Source organism: Vombatus ursinus, unplaced genomic scaffold (genome assembly GCF_900497805.2).
Source record: "Vombatus ursinus unplaced genomic scaffold, bare-nosed wombat genome assembly UNPS02015255.1, whole genome shotgun sequence".
Classification (NCBI taxonomy): Eukaryota; Metazoa; Chordata; class Mammalia; order Diprotodontia; family Vombatidae; genus Vombatus; species Vombatus ursinus.
In genome coordinates, this window is record NW_020955033.1 from 23890507 (window position 1) to 23911752 (window position 21246).

Sequence of the window (21246 nt, forward strand, 5' to 3'; positions counted from 1 at the left end):
ATAATTTGTAAGTCAGTTGTTGACATTTTCCCCAGGGAGACAATGTTATTGTAATTTAACTAAGATTAGATCCCAAGGCTAGCCTTGTAAGAGTCTTTTTAGAGACTGATAGACAGAATTATCTTGATTTCTGGGTTGCTGCACATGACATTTAAAAAAAGAGGAGGAAGCAGAAAAATTTCCCCTCATTTCCCCCATCAGTGTAGGGAAGACTGATGCAAAATTCCGATATAGGTGCGGTCTGTCCTTGGCATCCTTTCACTTTCCCTTCCACTCGGCTCTTGGATGTCAGCACTGGTCCTTTCTGTAGTTTATCTAAATTCAGAGAGGTTCATCACTCATGAAACCACCCAATTTAATCTAATCCACCCCATTTAATCTAATTCAACACATGCCTATTAAATAAAAGCACTTCTCATGATTACACTGAAAAGCAGTGTGATGGCCCGAGTTCCTGCTTCTGCCTCTGAAACATACTGGGCAAATCATTTAACCTCCCAGTGCCCCACACAGCTCCTAAGGGGTATGTTACCAGGCAGTCTGCATTGGTGGAGGGGGTTTCTTTGTCAGAATTAATGAAATCACAGGTTCAAATTAAAAAAGAAAAAAAAAACATGCAAGGCACTGGAGATCATAAGACAAAATGGAAACAATTCCTGTCCTCAATGGGCTGACATTCTACTAAGGGGATACAACGTATTAACAGCAAATAGATACATAATTAGTTGAGTATGGAGAGGGCATCAACACAGAAGGGGATCAGAAAACGCTTCCTGTAGGGATGGAACACCTGACCTGAGCCTTGAAAGAAGGTAGGGATTCTGTAAGAAGAGCATTTGAGAAGGAAATGCATTCCAGACCTGGGGAACATTCTGGAAGAGGGCTTACAGTCCGGATCAGGGAGGGGATAGCGACCCTGAGCTGAAATCATCGTTTACTGGGAAATGACTCAGCACAAGTTTAGTTGAAAGGAGGAAAGTTTAAGGCTGGACATCTTCTCAAAGATTAGGATCACTTAAGACCCTGATCTGAGAAGAGTACTTAGTTTTGGGAGGATCTAATGCTGAAATTAGGCAACAGTGGGTGGAGTGCTGGGCCTTGAGTCAGGAAGACCTGAGTTCAAATCTTGCCTCAGACACTTACTAGCTATGTGACCCTGGGCAGCCACTTAACCTCCATTTGCCTTAACTCACTAGAGAAGGAATGGTAAAACCACTCCAGTATCTTTGCCAAGACAACCCCATGGACCACAGTGTTATGACTGAATGACTGAACAGGACAAAATAACTTAGCCTTGCTGCAGGATGTCTCTCATCCTTGGACTGGACTCCCTCCTCCGCATCTTAAAATCCTGAGCTTCCTTCAAGACTCAGTTCAGATGCCATCTCACCTTTTTCCCCCAGTTGTCTGTGCTCTCACTTGCCTAAAATTATTTTGTACTTACCTGTGTAGACATTGTTATCTTTCAGTAGAATGTAAACTCTTCCAGGGCAGGGACATTTTTGACTCCGTATTCCTGTTGCCTAGCACAGACAATCCTTTGCAGGCAATATACATCGAATAAAACGTTTGTTGAATTGTTCTGTTGTGTCCACAATGGTCAGCAGCTTTTTTACCCCTCCAAGGCTAGAGGATTTGGAATGGCTCCTTATCATTAACTATAAGACTCAGAAGCAGGAGTTGTGTTTAACAAGAGCATTATGGGGACTCTTCATAAGGACAGCAAGAAAGGCAAGTCAGAAGACTAATCCACTTTTTATCCTAGAGTCACATAGCTGGGTAACTGGCTCTGAATTGGGCAGAGGTTTGCTATGTTGGGACAGGTCTGGAAGGAGTAACTCACTGTGGGACTCTGAGCAAATCCTTTCCCTCTCTGAATCACGTGGAAAATGAGGGGCTCAGACATATGATTCCCAAAGTGCTTTCCTGCTCTGAAGTACTCTAATTTTATAATTCTGAGTATTCCTCTTTCCCAGATTTAATTCCGTTGATTCTGCACTGTAAGGTTTTTTTTTTTCAATATTTCCTTTCTGGAGATTATTTGTCCTTGAGCCTAGAAGTGACTTTCTCATTTCCAGAAAGGGCTGGCATTTTCTCTGCAGGTACTTTTGTTTTCTTATTTAACTTATATTGATGCTTCCATGAAATACAGTTCTTCTTGTGGTGATCAGGAGGGGTCTGAGCTAAATGACTATTTGACTGAGAATAAATGAGTGATGTCCCCTTAGAAGCTAGCATTCAATCTAAGCATCCCAAGAATATGCAAATTACTTATCCTGCCTTTTTAACATACTAATCCAAAGCAGAAAGGAACCAAAGAGAGTTGTGGCCTGAATGAAAGGTCAGTAGTACAGGGACATATATAGGAAAGGTGATCATAGCTAGACTACAGAGCTCTACCCCATTCCCAAAGGATTGAGATGGTCTAGGAAAGCTATGCTTTATACCAGTGGTGCCAAAATTAAATAGAAATGGATTTTAGCCGGTAGCATAATGACTTAGAAAACTACAAATTAATATTATCTATTTTGTATTGTATTTATTTATTTTATTAAACTTTTCTCAATTAATTTTAATCTAGTTCTGACCATACTGGAGTTTCATGGACTACAATTTTCTGCTTTATGCGGGCAATCTGCTACCTTCCTTTTGTATGTCACCTTCAATTTACACACACATTTTGCTTTAAATAAATCCAGGATATGTGTAGAGAGTACAGTGACTTGAATGCAGCTACAAGAATTAGGGACAAAGGTCAGTTGCACCTATCACCTCTAGTCTTGCTAAGTGAAGCTACAGGGTGATCTTCAAGGCCTTGACATTAGCAGCCAGGGGGAATGATGGTAGTTGAAAGAAATTTACTCACTCTAAACCAAACATGAGGTAGACTTACGGGAGTTGCTGCTGAGGAAGCAATAAAGAATAAAAGAGAGATTTCACTTGACAGCCTATCACTGCACTGGCTAGGTGTAGCTGTGGGACTGATTCACAAAAGAGCTGAAAGAGCCCTGAGGGTATATGCTATCTCACAAAAGAGCCCTGATCACTCCTTAAGAAAAGGTATATAGCAAACAAAGCTCAGCAGGCAGCAGCACATCACAGAAAGCAAGCCAATATATGATGTCAGCATCTCAAAGTTGAATAGAAAAAGTAGCCCAGCAGATCACAGTATCATAGCCTTTGGGGATGAAACAGACATCAGAGACTATTTAATCTAAGTCTCTCATTTTAAAGCTGAATAAACTGAGACCTAGAGAGGTCAAGTTTTCAAAGATCACACAGGTAGTTAGTAACAAAGGCAGAACTTGAACCCAGGTTCTCTGACTTCAAATGCAATAGTCTTCTCTCTTTACCACACTAGACATCAGAGGGACAGGAGCTCTGTGGGCAAGCAATATAGGCTCAGAGGCAGCAAAGTATTCTAGCTGGGATGAAGCCCCAGGAATGTGAGTTGTTTGGAAAATGCATGTTCCTTATGTGTAGTTCTCTTTACTACAAGTAGCATGGAATCTGTGGGAGAATTCATCTCTGTGTATGGGGAGGATTTTTCCTTGTTATTTATGTTGTTATTCTACTTAATTAAATGCCTTTACTTTGAGTTAATGTATTCTCTGGTTTGGCAAAACACTGAATTAGATTGAGGTAATTAGCTGTGGTTTTGAAGGGATGGTGACCCAAAGTATGCCCCGAACCTGGGTGATGTTTTCAGAAGGAATTTGAATTCTACCATCATCAACATTCTCAAAATACATAAATTAAGAAGGTGAGGAGAATGGTTGGTAAAGAGTATTTCCTGGTTGTTGGTTCTAGAACTTGGAGGAATGTTAAATGGGAAGGAGGTGGTAAAGGGAGTAGGAAAGAGAGGGCTATACATATATGGAAAAAACTATATTATATTTTCGTTTTGGACCTAAGAAATACACTTGGAAAAGTTCTAACTTTTTTTCCTAACATTCTGTGTATGAGATACAAGGCAGGGTAAACAAACTAAGATCACACGGCATCTGCAAAAGCCAGGTGCCACTGAATTTTAAATTAAAAGATTCTGAGTCACCTACAGGAGGAGCTATCACATGTTTCTGTCCCAGTCTCCTAAAAACAATAGGGAAATGATGGGGCAAAGAGGGAGAGCCCAACCAGGGTCTTAGCCACTTGAATTTAGTTCCAGAAAGACAGAAAAAGGGGCAGCTAGGTGGCGCGATAGAGCCTCAGCCCTGGAGTCAGGAGGACCCGAGTTCAAATCCGGTCTCAGACCAGATATTTGACACTTACTAGCTGTGTGACCTTGGGCAAGTCACTTAACCCCAACTGCCTTGCCCCCCCCCAAAAAAAAGAAAGAAAAGAAAAAAAGACATACAAAGTTAAGATCAGTAGTTTGTTGCTTTGCTACTGCCTCTGAGTTAAGTTCTTATGGCAAATAATCACTGATTTATATTGACAAAAGATTTAGGTACCAAAGAATTAAACCTTAAACACCATAAGAACCAAGAGCATCATTTGATGTGAAATTTTGACTTTCTCCCATCTATGTAAATGCATAATAATTACAAGCAGATATCATACTTTTACTTTAAAAATGTTTATCCTATTATCTCTATTTTTTTTGCCTTATAGATAAGAAATGTACTATGTCAATTGATGCAATTTGGTCCTTCTAGGTATTCTTAAATTCCTGGCTTTGAGGCTGCTGCCTCTTAATTTCCTAATAATTTTCTAATAAGGTTCTTAATAAATAACTTAATAGCTGATATTGTGAAACCCTCTATTTACCAGAAAAGTAGTAAGTTTCCAGCATAAACCTCTAGGGATGCCAAGAGTACCACCCATGTGGTAGGTATGTGACCCTCAGAACTAAGGGGACAAAAGAATGCCCTGTTAGTAAATCTCATCAACAGTAACAGAGTTTCAGAATATGACAGAATAGAACCCAGATTCTTGTGCACACAGAAAATGGACTGGGGCATTAATCACTTTACAACATCATTCTTCACTTTATAGAAAAATTAACAATAGTATTCCTTTATATAGCTTGTATTCCTCCCTACCCTGGCATATACAATATAATTTTAATTTACAAAAATGGCTTACAGGCACATTTTTTTAATAAGTTATATCTGTAACTGCGTTAAGAAAGAGAAGACATAGCTACCTTGTTAACTTTGATTCTAGCTTTCTATGAGGCAAATTGGTTAACTTCTCTGGTCCCCAATTTCACATCAGAAAAATAGTGCTGATACCACTTATAGGTCTGTATCCCAAAAAGATCATAAAAATGGGAAAAGGACTCACATGTACAAAAATATTTATAGTAGCTCTTTTTGTGGTGGACAAGAATTGGAAATTAAGGGGATGCCTATCAATTGGGGAATGGCTGAACAAGTTGTGGTATATTAATGTAATGGAATACCATTGTTCCATAAGAAATGACGAGCAAGCAGACTTCAGAAAAATCTGGAAAGACTTAAATGAACTGATGCTAAGTAAAGTGAGCAGAACCAGGAGAACGTTGTAACAGAGTAACAGCCGCATTGTGCGATGACTAACTTTGATAAACTTAGCCCTTCTCAGCAATGCAAGGATCTAAGGCAATGCCAAAAGACTCATGAAGGAAAATGCTATCCACATCCAGAGAAAGAACTATGGAATCTGAATGCAGATCAAAGCATACTATTTTCTCTTTTTTTTTCTTTCTCATGGTTTTTCCCTTTGGTTCTAATTCTTCTTTCACAACATGACTAATGTGGAAATATGTTTAATATGATTGTACTATATAGCCTATATCAGATTCCATGCTGTTTTGGGGAGAAGGGAGGGGAAGAAAACTTAGAACTCAAAATTTTATAAAAGTGAATGCTGAAAACCAAAATAAATTTCTAAAAAATAGTGCTGGTGTCAACACATTACAATGGGTTCCAGCAAAGTATCTGTCAAATCTCTTGTGATATCCTTGTGGACATGATGGAGAGAGGTGGATGGGGCTGAGGAAAAGATGACTGCAGTATAAAAGCCCTGCATAGCCATTCAGAATATAGAGATTCGAATTACAGCTCTGCTATTTGCTCACATGTGTGATCTTGCACTAGTCACATATGTAGGTATGCGCAGTGAGTGGGCCAGAGGTGCCGGCATATGCTGGGGGAAGCATTACCACTGGCACTTCTCCTAAGGAGAAGTATGCTTTGCATGTGCTTGTGGTCACTTAACATTTCTGGGCCTCAATTTTCTCATTTGTAAAATTAGCAGGGTGGTGGTGGTGGTGGGCTTATTTTTTCAACATTTTTCATCAATGAGTTGGATGAAGTCATGAATGATAAGTTTATCAAGTTTGTGGATGGATGGCACAAAGTACAGCCAAGGACAAACTGCAGAGGCTCTCTCTATAATAGATGTCCATCTAGGGCAGGGGTGGAGAACCTGTGGCCTTGAGGCCACATGTGGTCCTTCAAGTCTTCAAGTGTGGCCCTTTGACTGAATCCAAACGTCACAGAACAAATCCCCTTAACAAAAGGATTTGTTCTATAAAACTTGGACTCAGTCAAAAGGTCGTACCAAGTACCTAGAAGACCACATGTGGCCTCGAGGCCCCAGGCTCCCCACCCTGATCTAGGGCTAATGTCAATCCATTGGGTGGTCACCACTCTTTAGCAGTGACCACTTATTCAACCACTTCTAAATCCACCTAGCTCAAAGGATCACAGAGGCCTATGGATTCATTCCAAAAGGAGGTCAACAGGCTTCAACAGTTTGCTTGAATCAAATGACATGCAAGAAGGATAAATGTAAGAGCCTACACTGGATTCAAAAAATCAATGGTACAAGTACAGCATAAAGGAGGAGGCAGGGGTAGACTTTGGCTAGAATTTGTGTGAAAAAGCCCTGGAGGTTTTAGTAGATTTTGAGGTCAACACAAGTCAACAGTGAGACATGGTAGCCAAAGATGTTAGCGTTATCAATCAATGAATCAATCTTAGGCTGCATTAACAGGTTTACTGTCAAGTGACTGCCAAGGTTAGGCAGGAGTAACCCTTCTGGGGAGAGAATCTGAATTAGAATCCAAGGAAGCAGAAATCAGAACAATGGGGCTGAGTCAATAGAAGGGTTTCTTTGGGGGGTTTACACTCAAGAGGTTCAAGACAGAAGAAAACCTGTTGTAAGAGTGAAGATTCAGGCCAGGAGATCAGTATTTGGTTAGGAGGAAATATGGAGGCTGTGCTGGGTGACTATTATCTCTCCCTCTCAAGGGTGTGGTCCTTCAAGGACAATTGCAAGCATTCCTTGCCCTGGCCCATTGATAATATGTTGATAAGGTCACTGATGTTACCTTCTTCCTGACTCATCCATACCAGTACAAGGCATGGCTTGGGTGAGGAGCCAATTATGCCCTGGTCAGATCATATCTTGGGCACTGTGTTTATTTCTTGCCACCACGTTTTAGGAAGGGCATTGGCAAACTGAAGTGCACTCCAGGAAGGGTGACCAGGGTGGTGAGGAAACTAGAGACCATGCTTTGCAAGGGTGATGTCCCTTGAGTGTAGAAAAATACTTAAGAGGGGCCATAATAACTGTCTTCAAGGATGTGAAGGGCTAAGATGAGGGTCAGCCAGGTGGCACGATGGACAGAGTGCTGAGCTTGGAGTCAGAAAGACTCTTCTTCCAGAGTTGGGCCTTAAACACTTATTATCTGTGTGACCCTGGGCAAGTCACTTAACCCTACTTGCCTCAGTTTCTTCATCTGCAAAGTGAGCTGGAGAAGAAAATAACAAACCACTCTAGTATGTTTGCCAAGAAAACCCCAAATAGGGTCACAAGGAGGCAGACAGGACTGAACAACAAGAAGAATGATTACATTTGTTCTGTTTTGCCTAAGGGATTAATAGTAATGGAGAGAAGTTGCTAAGGGAAGATTTTAGTTCCATGTAAGTAAAACTTCCTAAGAACTAAATTAGGTGTCCAAAAGTCCTTCATAGGATTGCTTCGTGGGCTAGTAACTTCCCCATCACTGGAAGGCTTCAACTAGAAGCTGGACAATCACTTATCTGGTATATTATAACTCTTTTTTCAGGGATGGACTTATGACTCCTGAGATTCCTTCCCATTCCAGAATTCTGTGAAATGACTTTCCTGAGGTCACATAGATAGTGAACAGTAGAATCAGGGCTAGAATTTAGATCTCCTCATTCACAGTCCAATGTCCTCTGAATGCTGAATTTACTGAGTGCTGGCTAGGTGGTAAAGAAAAAAATCCCTGGATTTGGAGGTAGAAGACCTGAATTTGAATTCTGCTACACTTCTTATCACTTAACCTCTATTTGCTTTAATCCACTGGAGAAGGAAATGGCAAACTATTCCATTATCTTTGCCAAGAAAACCCTGTGGTCAATATGGTCTACAGGGTCATGAAGAGTTGGACACAACTGAATAACTAAACAATCTAACATGCTTCTTATTACTTAGGGGGCCTCTGGGAAGCCATTCTATGTCTTTAGGCCTCAGTTTATTTATCTATAAAATGAAGGTATGGATCTTCCATTAGCCTTTGAGCTCCCAGAGAACAAGGATCATCTTTTGTATATCTGGGGCACCTCAGGCATTTAGTTTATGCTTACTGACTAAAGGAAGAAAGGAAGGGGGAGAAAGCAAGCATTTATTAAGCGCCTTTGCATGCCAGGCACTGCGCTGAGCACTTTTAAAAAACTATTTTCTCATTTGATCCTCATAACAACCCTGGAAGATAGGGGCTTTTATTATTCCCATTTTTCAATTGAAGAAACTGAGGCTGAGGCTAAGTGACTTGATCAGTGTCACATAGCTAATAAGTGTCAGAGCCTGGTTTTGAAATCTTTATCTTTCTGAATCTGGGCCCAATACTGCTCAATACTCTGCCCACTGCACCAACTACCTGCCTCTAGACTGACCTTCTAGACAGATATCTTAAGCTTTCTGCTACAGTTTCTAACAGACCACAAACACAGAAGGGAGGAAAAGTTCATGCAGTTTGGACTTTGAAAGCTCTGATCCCAAATTCAAAGTAAAAAAATGCAGGCAGAAAGTTTAAAATACTGGAAATGGTTCCATTGCTATCAATGCAATAAATTCACTGCACTTTTCATTTTCATAGAGATTTTTTTCTTCTTGGAAGTTGGAGTTGTACATTTTCCATTAATTATTATTCCATCCAGGGTTTTCTAGGTTGATTCAGTGCGTGAATGATGACATGACTTATGTGCAATCACAACAGCAAAAACACTGAGAGGAAGAATGTCCTTCTGAGCACTGAACTGGGAGTCTGGGTACTTCAGTATTCTTGTCCAAGCTCTTCCACTGACTGGCTGTGTGACTGCAGGAAATTCATCTGAACTCTCTGGGTCTTGGTTACCTCTGGAAAAGGAACGGTTAGGCCTACGTCCCAACTACAAAAAGAATTTGAGCTTCAAAGAAACCCAGAACTTCCCAGTGGTAAGGCAATCTTGTCTAACACTCTCATCAGCTATTCTATTTTTATTACTGTGACTATTTTAATTATTGTGAGAATGTTTATTTCTCTATATTTAATAGAAAGACCCAGTTGTGTTCAGTGACACAGTCATTATAAGTAACCAGATATAGCTGTTTTTTTTCAAAGACTAGGCTTCTGCATAACATGTCTTAATCCTTTTACCATGCTATGGTTCTCTGATGAATTACATTTCTTGATTTTCTTGGGTGATCAATGAAAATACTTATGACAAAATACATTGTAGAAAAACTACTATTTCCTATTTTTCACAAGGAAGACTGGAGGAGGGTAGCACCAGATGACTTCTGATGGGCAAGTCACTTAACTCCTCTAAGCCTCAGTTTTCTTCTCTGCAAAATAAGATTTGGACTAAATGATCTTAAGATCCCTTACGGCCCCAACATTCCACATACTACTAAGTTTTCCTTCCCTAACACAATTCTGATGTGTAGAATATGTGAATTCAAGAAATGACCATCCATGAATTCTACAAACCTCCAGGACCACGGATAGACACTAACTGGTTTTAACATCCAGCTAGATACCTACAACTAGGGCATGTTGAACAGAGCTTTACCCCAGGATGCCGATGGGGCAGGGGTGAAAGCTGTTCTGTACCTCGAGATCTTGTCACAGGTGACTTCATGTACTTACTAGTTGTGTGGCCCTGGGCAAGTCACTTAACCTGTTTGCCTCAATTGCCTCATCTGTAAAATGAGAAAAAGTAGCACCTCCCTCCCCTCCCAGGGTTGTTGTGAGGATCTAATGAGATAATAGTTGTAAAGAGCTTAGCGCCGTGCCTAGCATGTAGTAAGCATTGTATAAATGTTCTCTAGTATTATTAGGATCTTCTTGAGGGTGACATGTAACTTGTAAAAGACATACAAGTGAAAAAAAAAGGCATACAAGTGCTATAAATGTATCTACATTTGAATTCATGTTATACTTAGATGTCCATTAAGTTTATTTAACTGCTTGGGATCATCTGTTGGCCAAATTGTCTATTCTTAGCTACTCTTGTCTCTTACTTTTTATTCACCCAGTATTAATACTTTAGGACTTATAGTCCTGAACGGAATGCAGCACCCTAGTAGCTCCTTATAGCTGAGGAAGCTGTCCAACTTCTCCACCCTGAATTCTATCTCCAGGGTAGTCAGATCCATAAGTCTGCTAGCCACACAAAAACATAATACTCCCTCCCTCCTGCCCTGGTATTTTCATTCTAAGTGGCCCCCACCTTGCCTGGAATTCTTGGCTCTGATATTTCCCAACAGTGTGACTTATGGGTAGGTGACCTCACAGTTTTTCATTAGTAAAATGAGGATAATAATACAGGGAGCACCAACACCTCACAGGGTGCTGAGCAGGAAGTACTCTGTAGGCCCTGAAGTGCCGAGGAAGATGAGTTATTCCAATCCCATCTAGTCTTAAGGCCCTAGCTTGAGACCCAACTCTGTCATGAAATCTTCCCTGGTCCTTCCAGTCCTATTGAGTGCTCCCCTCTAAACTCCTGAAGTACCCTGTTCTGACAGGCCTTTCAGCTACTGACGATCTGTTTCATGCTAAATTTATCCTTTGCACTACCTAGCTGAGGAGCTAGCTTTGTGTCTGAAGTCAGAAGACCTGAGTTCAAGTCTGGCCTCAGACACTTACTAGCTGTGTTACTCTGGGCAAGTCACTTAAGCTCTGCCTCAGTTTCCTCATTTGTAAAATTCAGATAATAATAATACCTACCTCCCAGGGAGGATCAAATGCGATAATAATTGTAAAGTCCTTAGTACACTGTCTGGCATAGAGTAAGTGCTGTATAAATATTTGCTATTCTTCTTACGATTTTGTATTATTAGTTTTATTGCTATTAGTATTATCAGGGCAGGTAGGTGGCACAGTGGATAGAGTGCTGGGCCTGGAGTCAGGAAGGCTCATCTTCCTGAGTTCAAATCTGGCCTCAGACTCTCACTAGCTGTGTGACCCTGGGCAAGTCACTGAACCCTCTTTGCCTCAGTTTCCTCATCTATAAAATGAGCTGGAGAAGGAAATGGCAAACCACTGTAGTATCTTTGCCAAGAAAACCCCAAATGGGATCACGAAGAATAGGACATGACTGAAAATGACTGAACAACAACATTATTATTATTATTATTAGTTTATTAGAACCTAATATACAAGGTGTCCCAAATGTCTTAGGGCAGTTTTAAGCTTTCATAACTTCAAAAATTAAATCAAAATTTAAAGTTATTTAAACTCTTCATTTAAAATAGCTTTAAAAAAGAATTCTGAGCTTTATTAAGTTAGAATGGCACTAAGACTTTTGGGGACAATCTGTGGATGTTGTTGTCACATAGCATTTCTTAACTGTCTTATTCTAGTCTTGTCCACTAAACTCCTCAGGGGAAGGGGCTTGGATACATAGTAGGCATGCAGTAAGTCACGGAGTCTCAGAGTTGGAAGACCCCTCAGATGCTATCCAGTCCAACCCACACCCAAACAAGAATATCTCCCACAACCAAGCAAGCACAGAAGTGATGATGCAGCTACTACCTGAAGACCACTTGTGATGGAGAAATTCCTGGCTATCCTGAGGCAAGCTCATGCTCCTTTCTGGGGCAGCCAGGTGGCTCCATGAACAGAGAGCTAGGCCTTGAGTCAGCAAGACCCAAGTTCAAATCTGGTCTCTGACACTTACTAGCTGTGTGACCCTGGGCAAGTCACTTAACCTCTGTTTGCCTTAATCCACTAGAAAAGGAAATGATGAACCACTCCAGAATCTTTGCTAAGAAAACTCCATGGACAGCATGGTCTACGGGGTTAGGAAGAGTCAGACACGTATGAACAACAATAATAACAAATTCTTCCTTACAGGGAGCCAAAAATCTGCCTCTACCATCTGCCCACACATTCCTCCTAGTTCTGTTCTCCTAGGAGCCAATCAAAACAAGTCTCATCCTTCTACCGTGTCACGGCCCTTGAATACTTGAAGGCAGATTATATGAAAGAGTCACTAAATTGATTGACAAGACTAACACGTCCTATGGCTCATGGGCAGAGTAGGAGTAGCAAGCACAATAAATAAATAGATAACATTTTTGTAATAACAGTAATAAAAGCTAACATTTATGTGGCACTTATTATGTACCAAGCTCTGTGCTAAGCGCTTTACAGTTATCCCATTTGAACCTCACAATAATCCTGGGAGGTGAGTGCTATGATTACCACCATTTTTTTTTTTTGATGAGGTAATTGGGGTTAAGTGACTTGCCCAGGGTCACACAGTTAGTGAGTGTTATATGTCTGAGGCCAGATTTGAACTCAGGTCCTCCTGACTCCAGGGCCAGTGCTCTTTCCACTGCACCACCTAGCCGCCCCTGATTACCCCCATTTTACAGATGGTTTTCATTCTTCCCTCAGCTGTATTCTCTAGACTTTATCTAATACATCACAAACTTCTTTGCCCTGGAAGTTCCCTTCACCCCTGGAAATATTTTCTTCCCCTTCATCCTCTCTGTTTCATCACTGACCCACCATTTTAAGGAGGCCATCCATCCAGGCCAGCGATGTCTTTATTCCTCTGCAGAGGGCATTCCTGCCTCCCTGGACTCTATCATGGTGCAGCACTGAAAAGGTCATCTCTCCTCTCCTCCATGCCCTTCACTTTTTAGATCCCTTTTATGTGTTACCTTCCTTCATTAGAATGTAAGCTCCTTGAGGGCAGGGTGTTCTGTTCTATTTGTATTCCCAGAGCTTAGTAAGGTACCTGGCACAGAGTAAGAGTTTAAAAATACTTGCTGACTTCGCTTGTTAATTTGATGAGGGAACTGAGTTAGAGAGAAGGAAAAGTGACTTACCCAGGGTCACACAGCTAGTATGTTCCTGAGGCTGGATTTGAATTCAGGTCTCCCTGACTCTAAATCTAGCACTCTATCCACTATATCACCTGGTAGTAATGTTTTATGATTCACAAAAGGTTTCAAGTACAGGATCTCATTGGATGCTCACAACAATTCTGTGACGTGGGCACTACAGTTGTTATCACTGCCATTTTACAGATGAAGGATACATTTTATAGTCTAAGGTTCTGAACAGTTGATTGACTTATCGATGAATGATCACACAGCCATCACTGGAAGCAAGATTCCAAAGCTGGCCTCTCCTGGCTCATGAGTCAGTTAACATCCATTAAACACCCACAATGTTCAAAGCCATGTGTTAGGCTAGGTGCTAGGGATACAAAGGTGAGCAATGCACGCTCCCTGACCTCAGTTTAGAATACAGAATGAAAAAATAAAGGTGGTGCAGTGGATAGAATGCTGGGCTTAGAAGCAGGAAGATCTGAGTTCAAATCTGGCCTTAGATACTTACTAGCTGTGTGACCCTGGGCAAGTCACTCAAATCCTATTTACCTCAGTTCCTCATTTGTAAAATGGGGACACAATGGAGAAAGAAATGGCAAATCATTCCAGTATCTTTGCCAAGAAAACCTCACAGACAAGTCTATGGGGTCATGAAGAATTGGATGTGACTGAACAACATGTTGAATAACATGAAAGAAAAAAACCACAAATGTAATTAAATGTAATGCAATGTAGAATGCATCAGAGAAATTCAAAGAATGAAAGGTTACTTCTGGTTGAGGAGATCCGGGAAAGCTTCAGGGAGGAATTGATGACTGACCCATGCTCCCAGCTCATTCGCCACATCTAGTCCTAAGCTCCCGAGTCCCTCTGAGGCCCACTCTGGCACCAGGACCTTCTTCTTCTCTCTCTAGGCTCATAACTGGACAATAGGATCATAAGATCCCACTTAAAGCTGGAAGGTAGCTTAGAGGCCAACTAGTTCAATCTCCCTCATTTTAATTGGGTCCCAGAGGCTTGCCCCAGATCACACAGCTAAGCAAAGAGATAAGGCATGATGCGAACTAGGTCTTTCTGATTCTAAGTTCAGCACCGTTGTTGTTCAGTCATTTCAGACTCTTTGTGACCCCATTTGGAGTTTTCTTGGCAAAGATACTGGAGTGGTTTGCCATTTCCTTCTTTAGCTCATTTTACAGATGAGGAAACTGAGGCAAGTAAGATTAAGTGACTTGCCCAGGGTCACACAGCTAGTAAGTGTCTGAGGCCAGATTTGAACTCACGAAGATGAGTCTTCCTGATTCTAAGCCCATTGCTCTATCAACTGTGCCACCTAGCTACCTGACGTCCCACACTACTCTATCCACTAAGCTGCATGGCTTCTCCTCCACAAGTTTTGCTGAGCGCCTGCACTGTGCTAGATGGATGGTGATTAGGACACACATTCCATGGCGTCTTACCTCCAAACACTCACAACTTAAGGTGGCATGACACATCATAAATACCTACTGGGCACTCCATATTTCAGTATTTTAAAAGCCTCTGTGGACAGATCCTCCATTAACACACATCACAATGGTCTGCACCAATTTCTGTGGCTCCCAAAATTCATTCACCTGGTAGTTTTTCTTTCAGTATATACATTTTTTTTTTAAGTTTTGGCATATAATTTTGTGGTTCTTCATTTCACTACACAAGACAGTATTCTCATTAATTATTTAGCATCTTGTATTAGGCAGTTATTAGGGACATAAAGGAGAAGGGAAGTGAAGGGAATAAACATTTATCTGGTGCCTACAATGTGCCAGGCACTATGGTTAAGTGCTTTACAAATATTATCTGATTTGATCTTCACAACTCTGCAGGGTAGATGGTGTTATTATTTTCATTTTACAATCCAGGAAACTGAGACAAATAGAGGTTAAGTGATTTACCCAAGGTCACACAGCTAATAAGTGTCTGAGACTGGACCTGAACTCAGTTCTTCTTGACTCCAGGCCCAGCGCTCTAGCTGCCTAACTGTCTTTCACATAACATAAAGATGAATAAGTCATGTCTCCTGCTCTCAAGCAGCTCATTGTCAAATACCAAAATGCTTACAGAAGACCCTAGATGCTATGGGAGTTTAGAGGAGGGGAAGAGCCCTATTTTCTACATCACTGGTTCCCAATCCGGGATATGCCTACCCTTGGGAGTATAAGAAGCTTGTCTGGAAGGATGTTACTATCCTATTGAAATAGTATAGAAATCCAAATTGTTTTTTGTTCAATGAAGTTACAAAATTGTTGTTGTATGCATGAAGAAGAAATTTAATGCCTTGATTTTATTTCTTATGGATATTACATGCATGGTAAACTGGGGAATGCACTTTCTTTCATGTAAACAAGAGGGTATTTAAAAGGTTACTGAAAAACCATAGGGAACAGGGACCCCGAAAAGTTGGGAACCTTGGTCTAAGTAGTCTGGGTAGGCTTCATGGAGGAGGCAGAACTTTAATTAAGCCTTAAAGGATGGGCAGAATTAGATCTTTAGGGAGGAGGGGGGAAGGCATGCCAGGCAAGAACAAAGACATGAGCAACAATGTGGGAGGTGGGAATGTCATAGCACATTCAGTAGCGGATAAGGAAGCCAAGTTAACTTGCAAATGCAACCCTGCTTCCCTTGGTGCTTTCAAAGTCCAAGTTGGGGTGGAGACAGATAGTGAAGACCCCCTTCCCCTGTCTATTTGTTGGGACCACTGTGTTTTCCTGACACTTGGGGAGTTGATACTTCCAAAGTTGGGCCGTTAAAGGAAGGCTGTCCTCCTGCCTGGCTGTGTTCCATTTATCCGCTTTCATGAAAGACCTTTCCCTATATTTGAATGCCACCCAGCAGGATTTATAGGTTTCCCTGAATTGCTTTTGCTTTATTGCCTTGGCATGGTTGAGAAAATAAATATGCATTAGAACAGCAGAAGCAATGGTGGAAAAACCCGAAACAGCATGAACAGAAAACCTCTCTGGCTGAAAAGAATGTGGAACAAACAGGGCAAGTCTCCTTCCCCCACCCCACCCCCAATCTCTAAATATTGGCTTTCCCGTCAAGTGGGAAGACAAGTATTTTGAAATGCCAGCGCTGGCTAGAGTGTCGGCATCTGCGGGGCCCTTTCAAGACACCCCCAAGAAGCCACCGGTGGTGCATGCGCATACGTACCCAGTCTGGGCGCAGTCCCGATAAGGCAGCACTGAAAAGATGCTACAGAAGGACCTCCTGCCGCTGATAAGGACTATTCTAAAAAAAAAAACAAACAAACAAGAACAAACAAACAAACACACAAACTAAATGCAAAGGCTAAAATGAAAAAAAGGAAAAAAGGAAAAAGAAAAAGAATCCCACATCAAAATCAGGACTTGAGCATTCATCAAGGTCACAGAAGTAGTTAGATTTTACCCTCCTCTTTGGGCAGATGGGGCCCAGTTCCTCAGGATAAAAATGCAATGAAATTGCTTACAAGAAAGAAGTCTGCTGTCTTCCATTGTCCAAATGTTAAACAGGCTAGGCCCACGAGGTCCTCTAATGAGCACACACTCAAAAATTTCTCAGTAAGTGGGGCTGGCGGCTGTCCACCCGTGCCAGGACCTGAGATTTTATCAGGATGAGTATTTCTTTCTCGGATGCAAACCCGGACTCCCCGCAGGGCCTTAGCAGACAGTCCTGGAGACTTGCAGTAGCGGTAAAATTCATCCCTGTATCACCAATCTGGGGCTGAGCTTTCCAACTTAGCCAGGCTGCTCCATCCCACTCCCCATGACAGGGCCCTGACTGTGAAGCCTTCCCTTATTGAGATCTGCCAGAGCTTGTGCTCTGCTGGCATGCTGGTGACACAGAGTCACCTCGAAGTCAAAGATGAAGCTCCAGAGTAGGGCTCCATTAAGGATTATTTTATTAGGGTGTATTTATCTACCATAGGATCATAGCTCTAGAATTGGAAAGGGCCTCAGGGCTATCTGGTCCAGTGCCTTCGTGTTACAGATGAAGATACGAAGGTTCATGGAAAGTAAGTGATGTGTCCAAGGTCACACAGGTAGTAACAGAGACAGGATTTGAACCCAGGTTCTCTGACTCCTGAGCCAGTGGCTCTTTCCACTGTACCACTCAGACTCCACATTATATGCGAAAAGCCTGTTAGCAGATTCTGTCTTAGCCTCTATCGCAACTATAAACACTACTGCCATATTTTCATATATTCAGTTTATCTAATTTGAGATGAATTTTTTAAAGTTTTCTCTACATATAACAATGGTTCACATTTATATAGTGTCTTATATTCTCACAATAACTCTATGTTATAGTATTATTATAGTATATTATAGTATAGTATATTATAGATAGCATTATTATCCCTAGTTTACAGATGAAAAAAAATGAGGCTCACTCAAGTTCAGTGACCTGGCTAAGAGCACACAGCTGTTAAGTATCTAAGGCAATATTTAAACTTTGGAGTATTTTGATGCCAAGTCAAACACTCCATCCATTTTGCCATACAAACTCCTGCTTGTTTGCCCTGCCCGGAAAAAAAAAAAAGGAGAAGAAGGAGGAAAAGGAGAAGGAGAAGGAAGAACAAGAAAAACAAGAAACCCAACAATTGCTATTCATCTCAAAAAAATAAACTTTGGAGGGGGATGAGAAATTGCTGGAGAAAAAGGTTGAGCAGATCAGTGGCCACAACTCAAAGACAAAGTGTTTATTAAAAAAAAAAAAACCCACAAAAAACAAAAACCAACCCAACCGTTGTGACATCAGGAAAAACCAATAGTTTCCTTGTATCCTCTCTTCCCTCCAGAGTCACCAAAGAGAAGAGTAGAATCATCTAGAACCCCAAGTCATGGTCATGGTCATGGTCATGACTTGGTCATAAAGTCAGAGAAGGTTGTACCCCAGAGAGGAGGGATTGTGGGGCAGTGATCAGGGATGATAGAGACACACATTACACCTTTCTGGCAACTACCTCTTCAGACTAAGAAAACAGTTGTGGCATAATTTTAGGATTCAGGACGCAGGCATGATTCTCTTGGGCTACCATGATGAAATGAGGGGGAAGGGTTGAAGGATCAATCATGCAGTATGGTGAAATGGACAGAATCTTGGCCTTAAAGTGAAGAAGACCTAGGTTCAAATCCTTCTCTGCTTTTTACTAGCTATGAGGTTGGGTACTCAGTTAATAATCATTTATTAAGCACCTTCTGGTGCCAAGCCCTGGGGACACATGTATGACAAAATAATGTGTTTTTTCAATGAGCTTAACATTCTAAAAGCATGTGAAGTTCCTGTCTTTGCCTCTATTTCTACCATAAATATCATAGCCATATTTTTATATATTCAATTTATTTGATTTGAGATGACTTTAAAAAGCTTTTCTTTTTGTATCACTTTACCTCATTTGTAAAATGAGATCAGATGATATTTAAATTCCTCTTCAGTCTTAGATCTATGATACTATGTTGACACCGCCCTTTCATCACTTCTACTGAACCCCTGTCCTCAGCAAAACTGAGGCAGTCTGAATTTGTCTCTAACATCTTCTTTCTCTAAACCTTTTCTCCTTTTAGACCCTTGGCTGCCTCCCTCTCACAACCCCCATCCTTCACCTAGTTTCTCAGACTTTCCCATCCCTCCTGTCAGGGAGATCATTCTGATAAACTGTTAGTGAATGGGCAGCTAGGTGGGTTTGGTGAGCGCTGGGCCTGGAATCAATATGACTCATTTTTCCGAGTTCAAATCCAACCTCACTAGCTTACTAACTATATGACCCTGGGCAAGTCACTTAACCCTGGTTGCCTCAGTTTCCTCATCTGTAAAATGAGCTGGAGAAGGAAATGGCAAACCACTCCAGTATCTTTGCCAAGAAAACCCCAATGGGGGCATGGAGAGTTGGACAGGATTGAACAACACACTCTTCCCGGTGCTGTTTGCTTAACTCAAAGGAATGTAATTTTAACAGAGATCATCGTGGTGGGTAAGTGGGGGGCATTTTAAGGTACAACATCCTCCCAGTACCCCACAGAGCACAAGATTTGGGCATCCATGGTATGGCATGGTGACAAGAACATTGAACTTGCAATCAGAGGCCCTGGGTTGAAGAGCTGCCTCCTTTACTTGCCCAGTCACAACTGCTCTGAGACTTAGTTTCCTCATCTGGGAAACAGAGATTAAATTAAACAGACATTTACTAAGTACTTAACTGTGGACAGAACAGTGCTAAGCATGGGGGGAACCAAACAAAATTTGGAGAAGACATGATCTTTCCCCTCACAAAGTTTAGGGTTTGCCTGCTCCAATCCATCCACTACATAGCTCCCAAAGTGACTTTTCTAAAGCTCATGATTATGTCAGTCTCTCCCCCTACCCCACCTCAATAAACTCAAGTAGCTCTCTATTACTTCCAGGACCAAGTAATTCAAAAAAAGAGAATGAAACAATTTCATCAATGAAATATTGTGGGGAAAAAACTTGTAAAATGTGTTGGTGATATTTATACATTGACTTAAGGCCAGACTAGGCATTAGTCATAATTTATATTTATTAAACACCATTCTTTTTAATAGCACTTAGTGCAATGCCTGGCACACAGCAGGGGCTTAAGAAGTGCTAGCTAATTAACAGTTCAAAATACTTTATAAGCAGGGTCTCACTAAATTCTGATTTTGACCTTACTTGTAAGTAGAATAGGTGGTGATTCGTGGGATGCACCCAGCTCTAAAATACCTGCTACTAACTTGTCATCATGCCTAATATTCTACCAGTAGACAGTATTTCCTTTGGACTAACTAAGCTCTCTTAAAATGCTACTCTGGAAGGAGTAGCACATTATGGGGGCATATCAGTCTCTGACACAGTAGTCTGAAAGATAAGTTATTAATTTCCATCTAATAATTGGTTTAGATCAATTCAAGGGGAAGGGGGAAAGGGACGAGAAATTAGAGGGTATAGGTTACTGTCTAAAAAGTACATATCTGAGTGGGGCTCTAGTCTTCGAGGGGAGGCAGAGGCTCTTGGGGCAGGGAGAAAGGTGTTGAAAAGAGATGTATGAGGGGCAGCTAGGTGGTGCAGTAAATAGAGCTCTGGCCTTGGAGTCAAGAGGACCTGAGTTCAAATCTGGCCTCAGATACTTGATACTTACTATCTGTGTGACCCTGGGCAAGTCACTTAGCCCTGACTGCCTCACCAAAAAATAAAAAAAAAAAGAAGAAGAAGAAGAAGAGAGACGTATGAAGTTCCTTACCTGGGTGATCTTGGGCTAGTCATTCTATATCTACGGGCCCATTTCTTCATATATACAAGGAAGGGGATGGATTAGATGAAGATTCCCTACAATTTCTTTCAGCTCTAAATACTATGATTCTATGGTCCTAAAGATGTATTTTGTTTCTTTCACAGGACTCCCCACTTTTGACATACAGCAGGTAGCAAGTACAATATAGAAGGGATGATGGCCTTGAAATTGATAAACCTGGTACCTCTAAGTAAAGATGGGAAGTGAGGAGAAACAAGGGATGAGGAAAGAGGAGACAAGAGGGTCAAAGATCAGGTGAAGGGAGTCAAAGGGTGGTAGAGTGATACGGGATGTAAAGACAAAAGAGATACAGAATAGAACAATTGATATCTGTATATCATGACAGGAAAGGAAGGGGTTAGAAATGGATACAGGGACCCATAGGCTACCATGAACACTAGATGGGTGAGAGACTGGAACAGAGGGAGTAAGAAGGGGGTCAGGGGAGAAAGTGAAGGTGGGGGAGGGGAGGGAGAAGGAAAAGAGAAAAGGAAAGGGAGAGAAAAGAGAGATCCAGGAAGAATGAAGGGAAGGCAAATCCATCAATAGAGAATTAGTGACAAGAGACCTGGGGAAAGACAAAGAGAGAT

At 41.3% G+C, this 21246-nt stretch overlaps 1 protein-coding gene across 1 annotated transcript in view; it reads right to left on the minus strand.

Moving 5' to 3' along the window:
• LOC114031908 (CDK5 and ABL1 enzyme substrate 1-like) overlaps positions 1-21246 on the minus strand; it is a 150449-nt gene that overhangs the window by 35599 nt on the left and 93604 nt on the right. The window contains exon 4 of the mRNA XM_027847109.1: positions 16537-16614. Within this exon, the coding sequence (XP_027702910.1) occupies positions 16537-16614 (78 nt within the window). The remainder of the gene's footprint in view (positions 1-16536; positions 16615-21246) is intronic.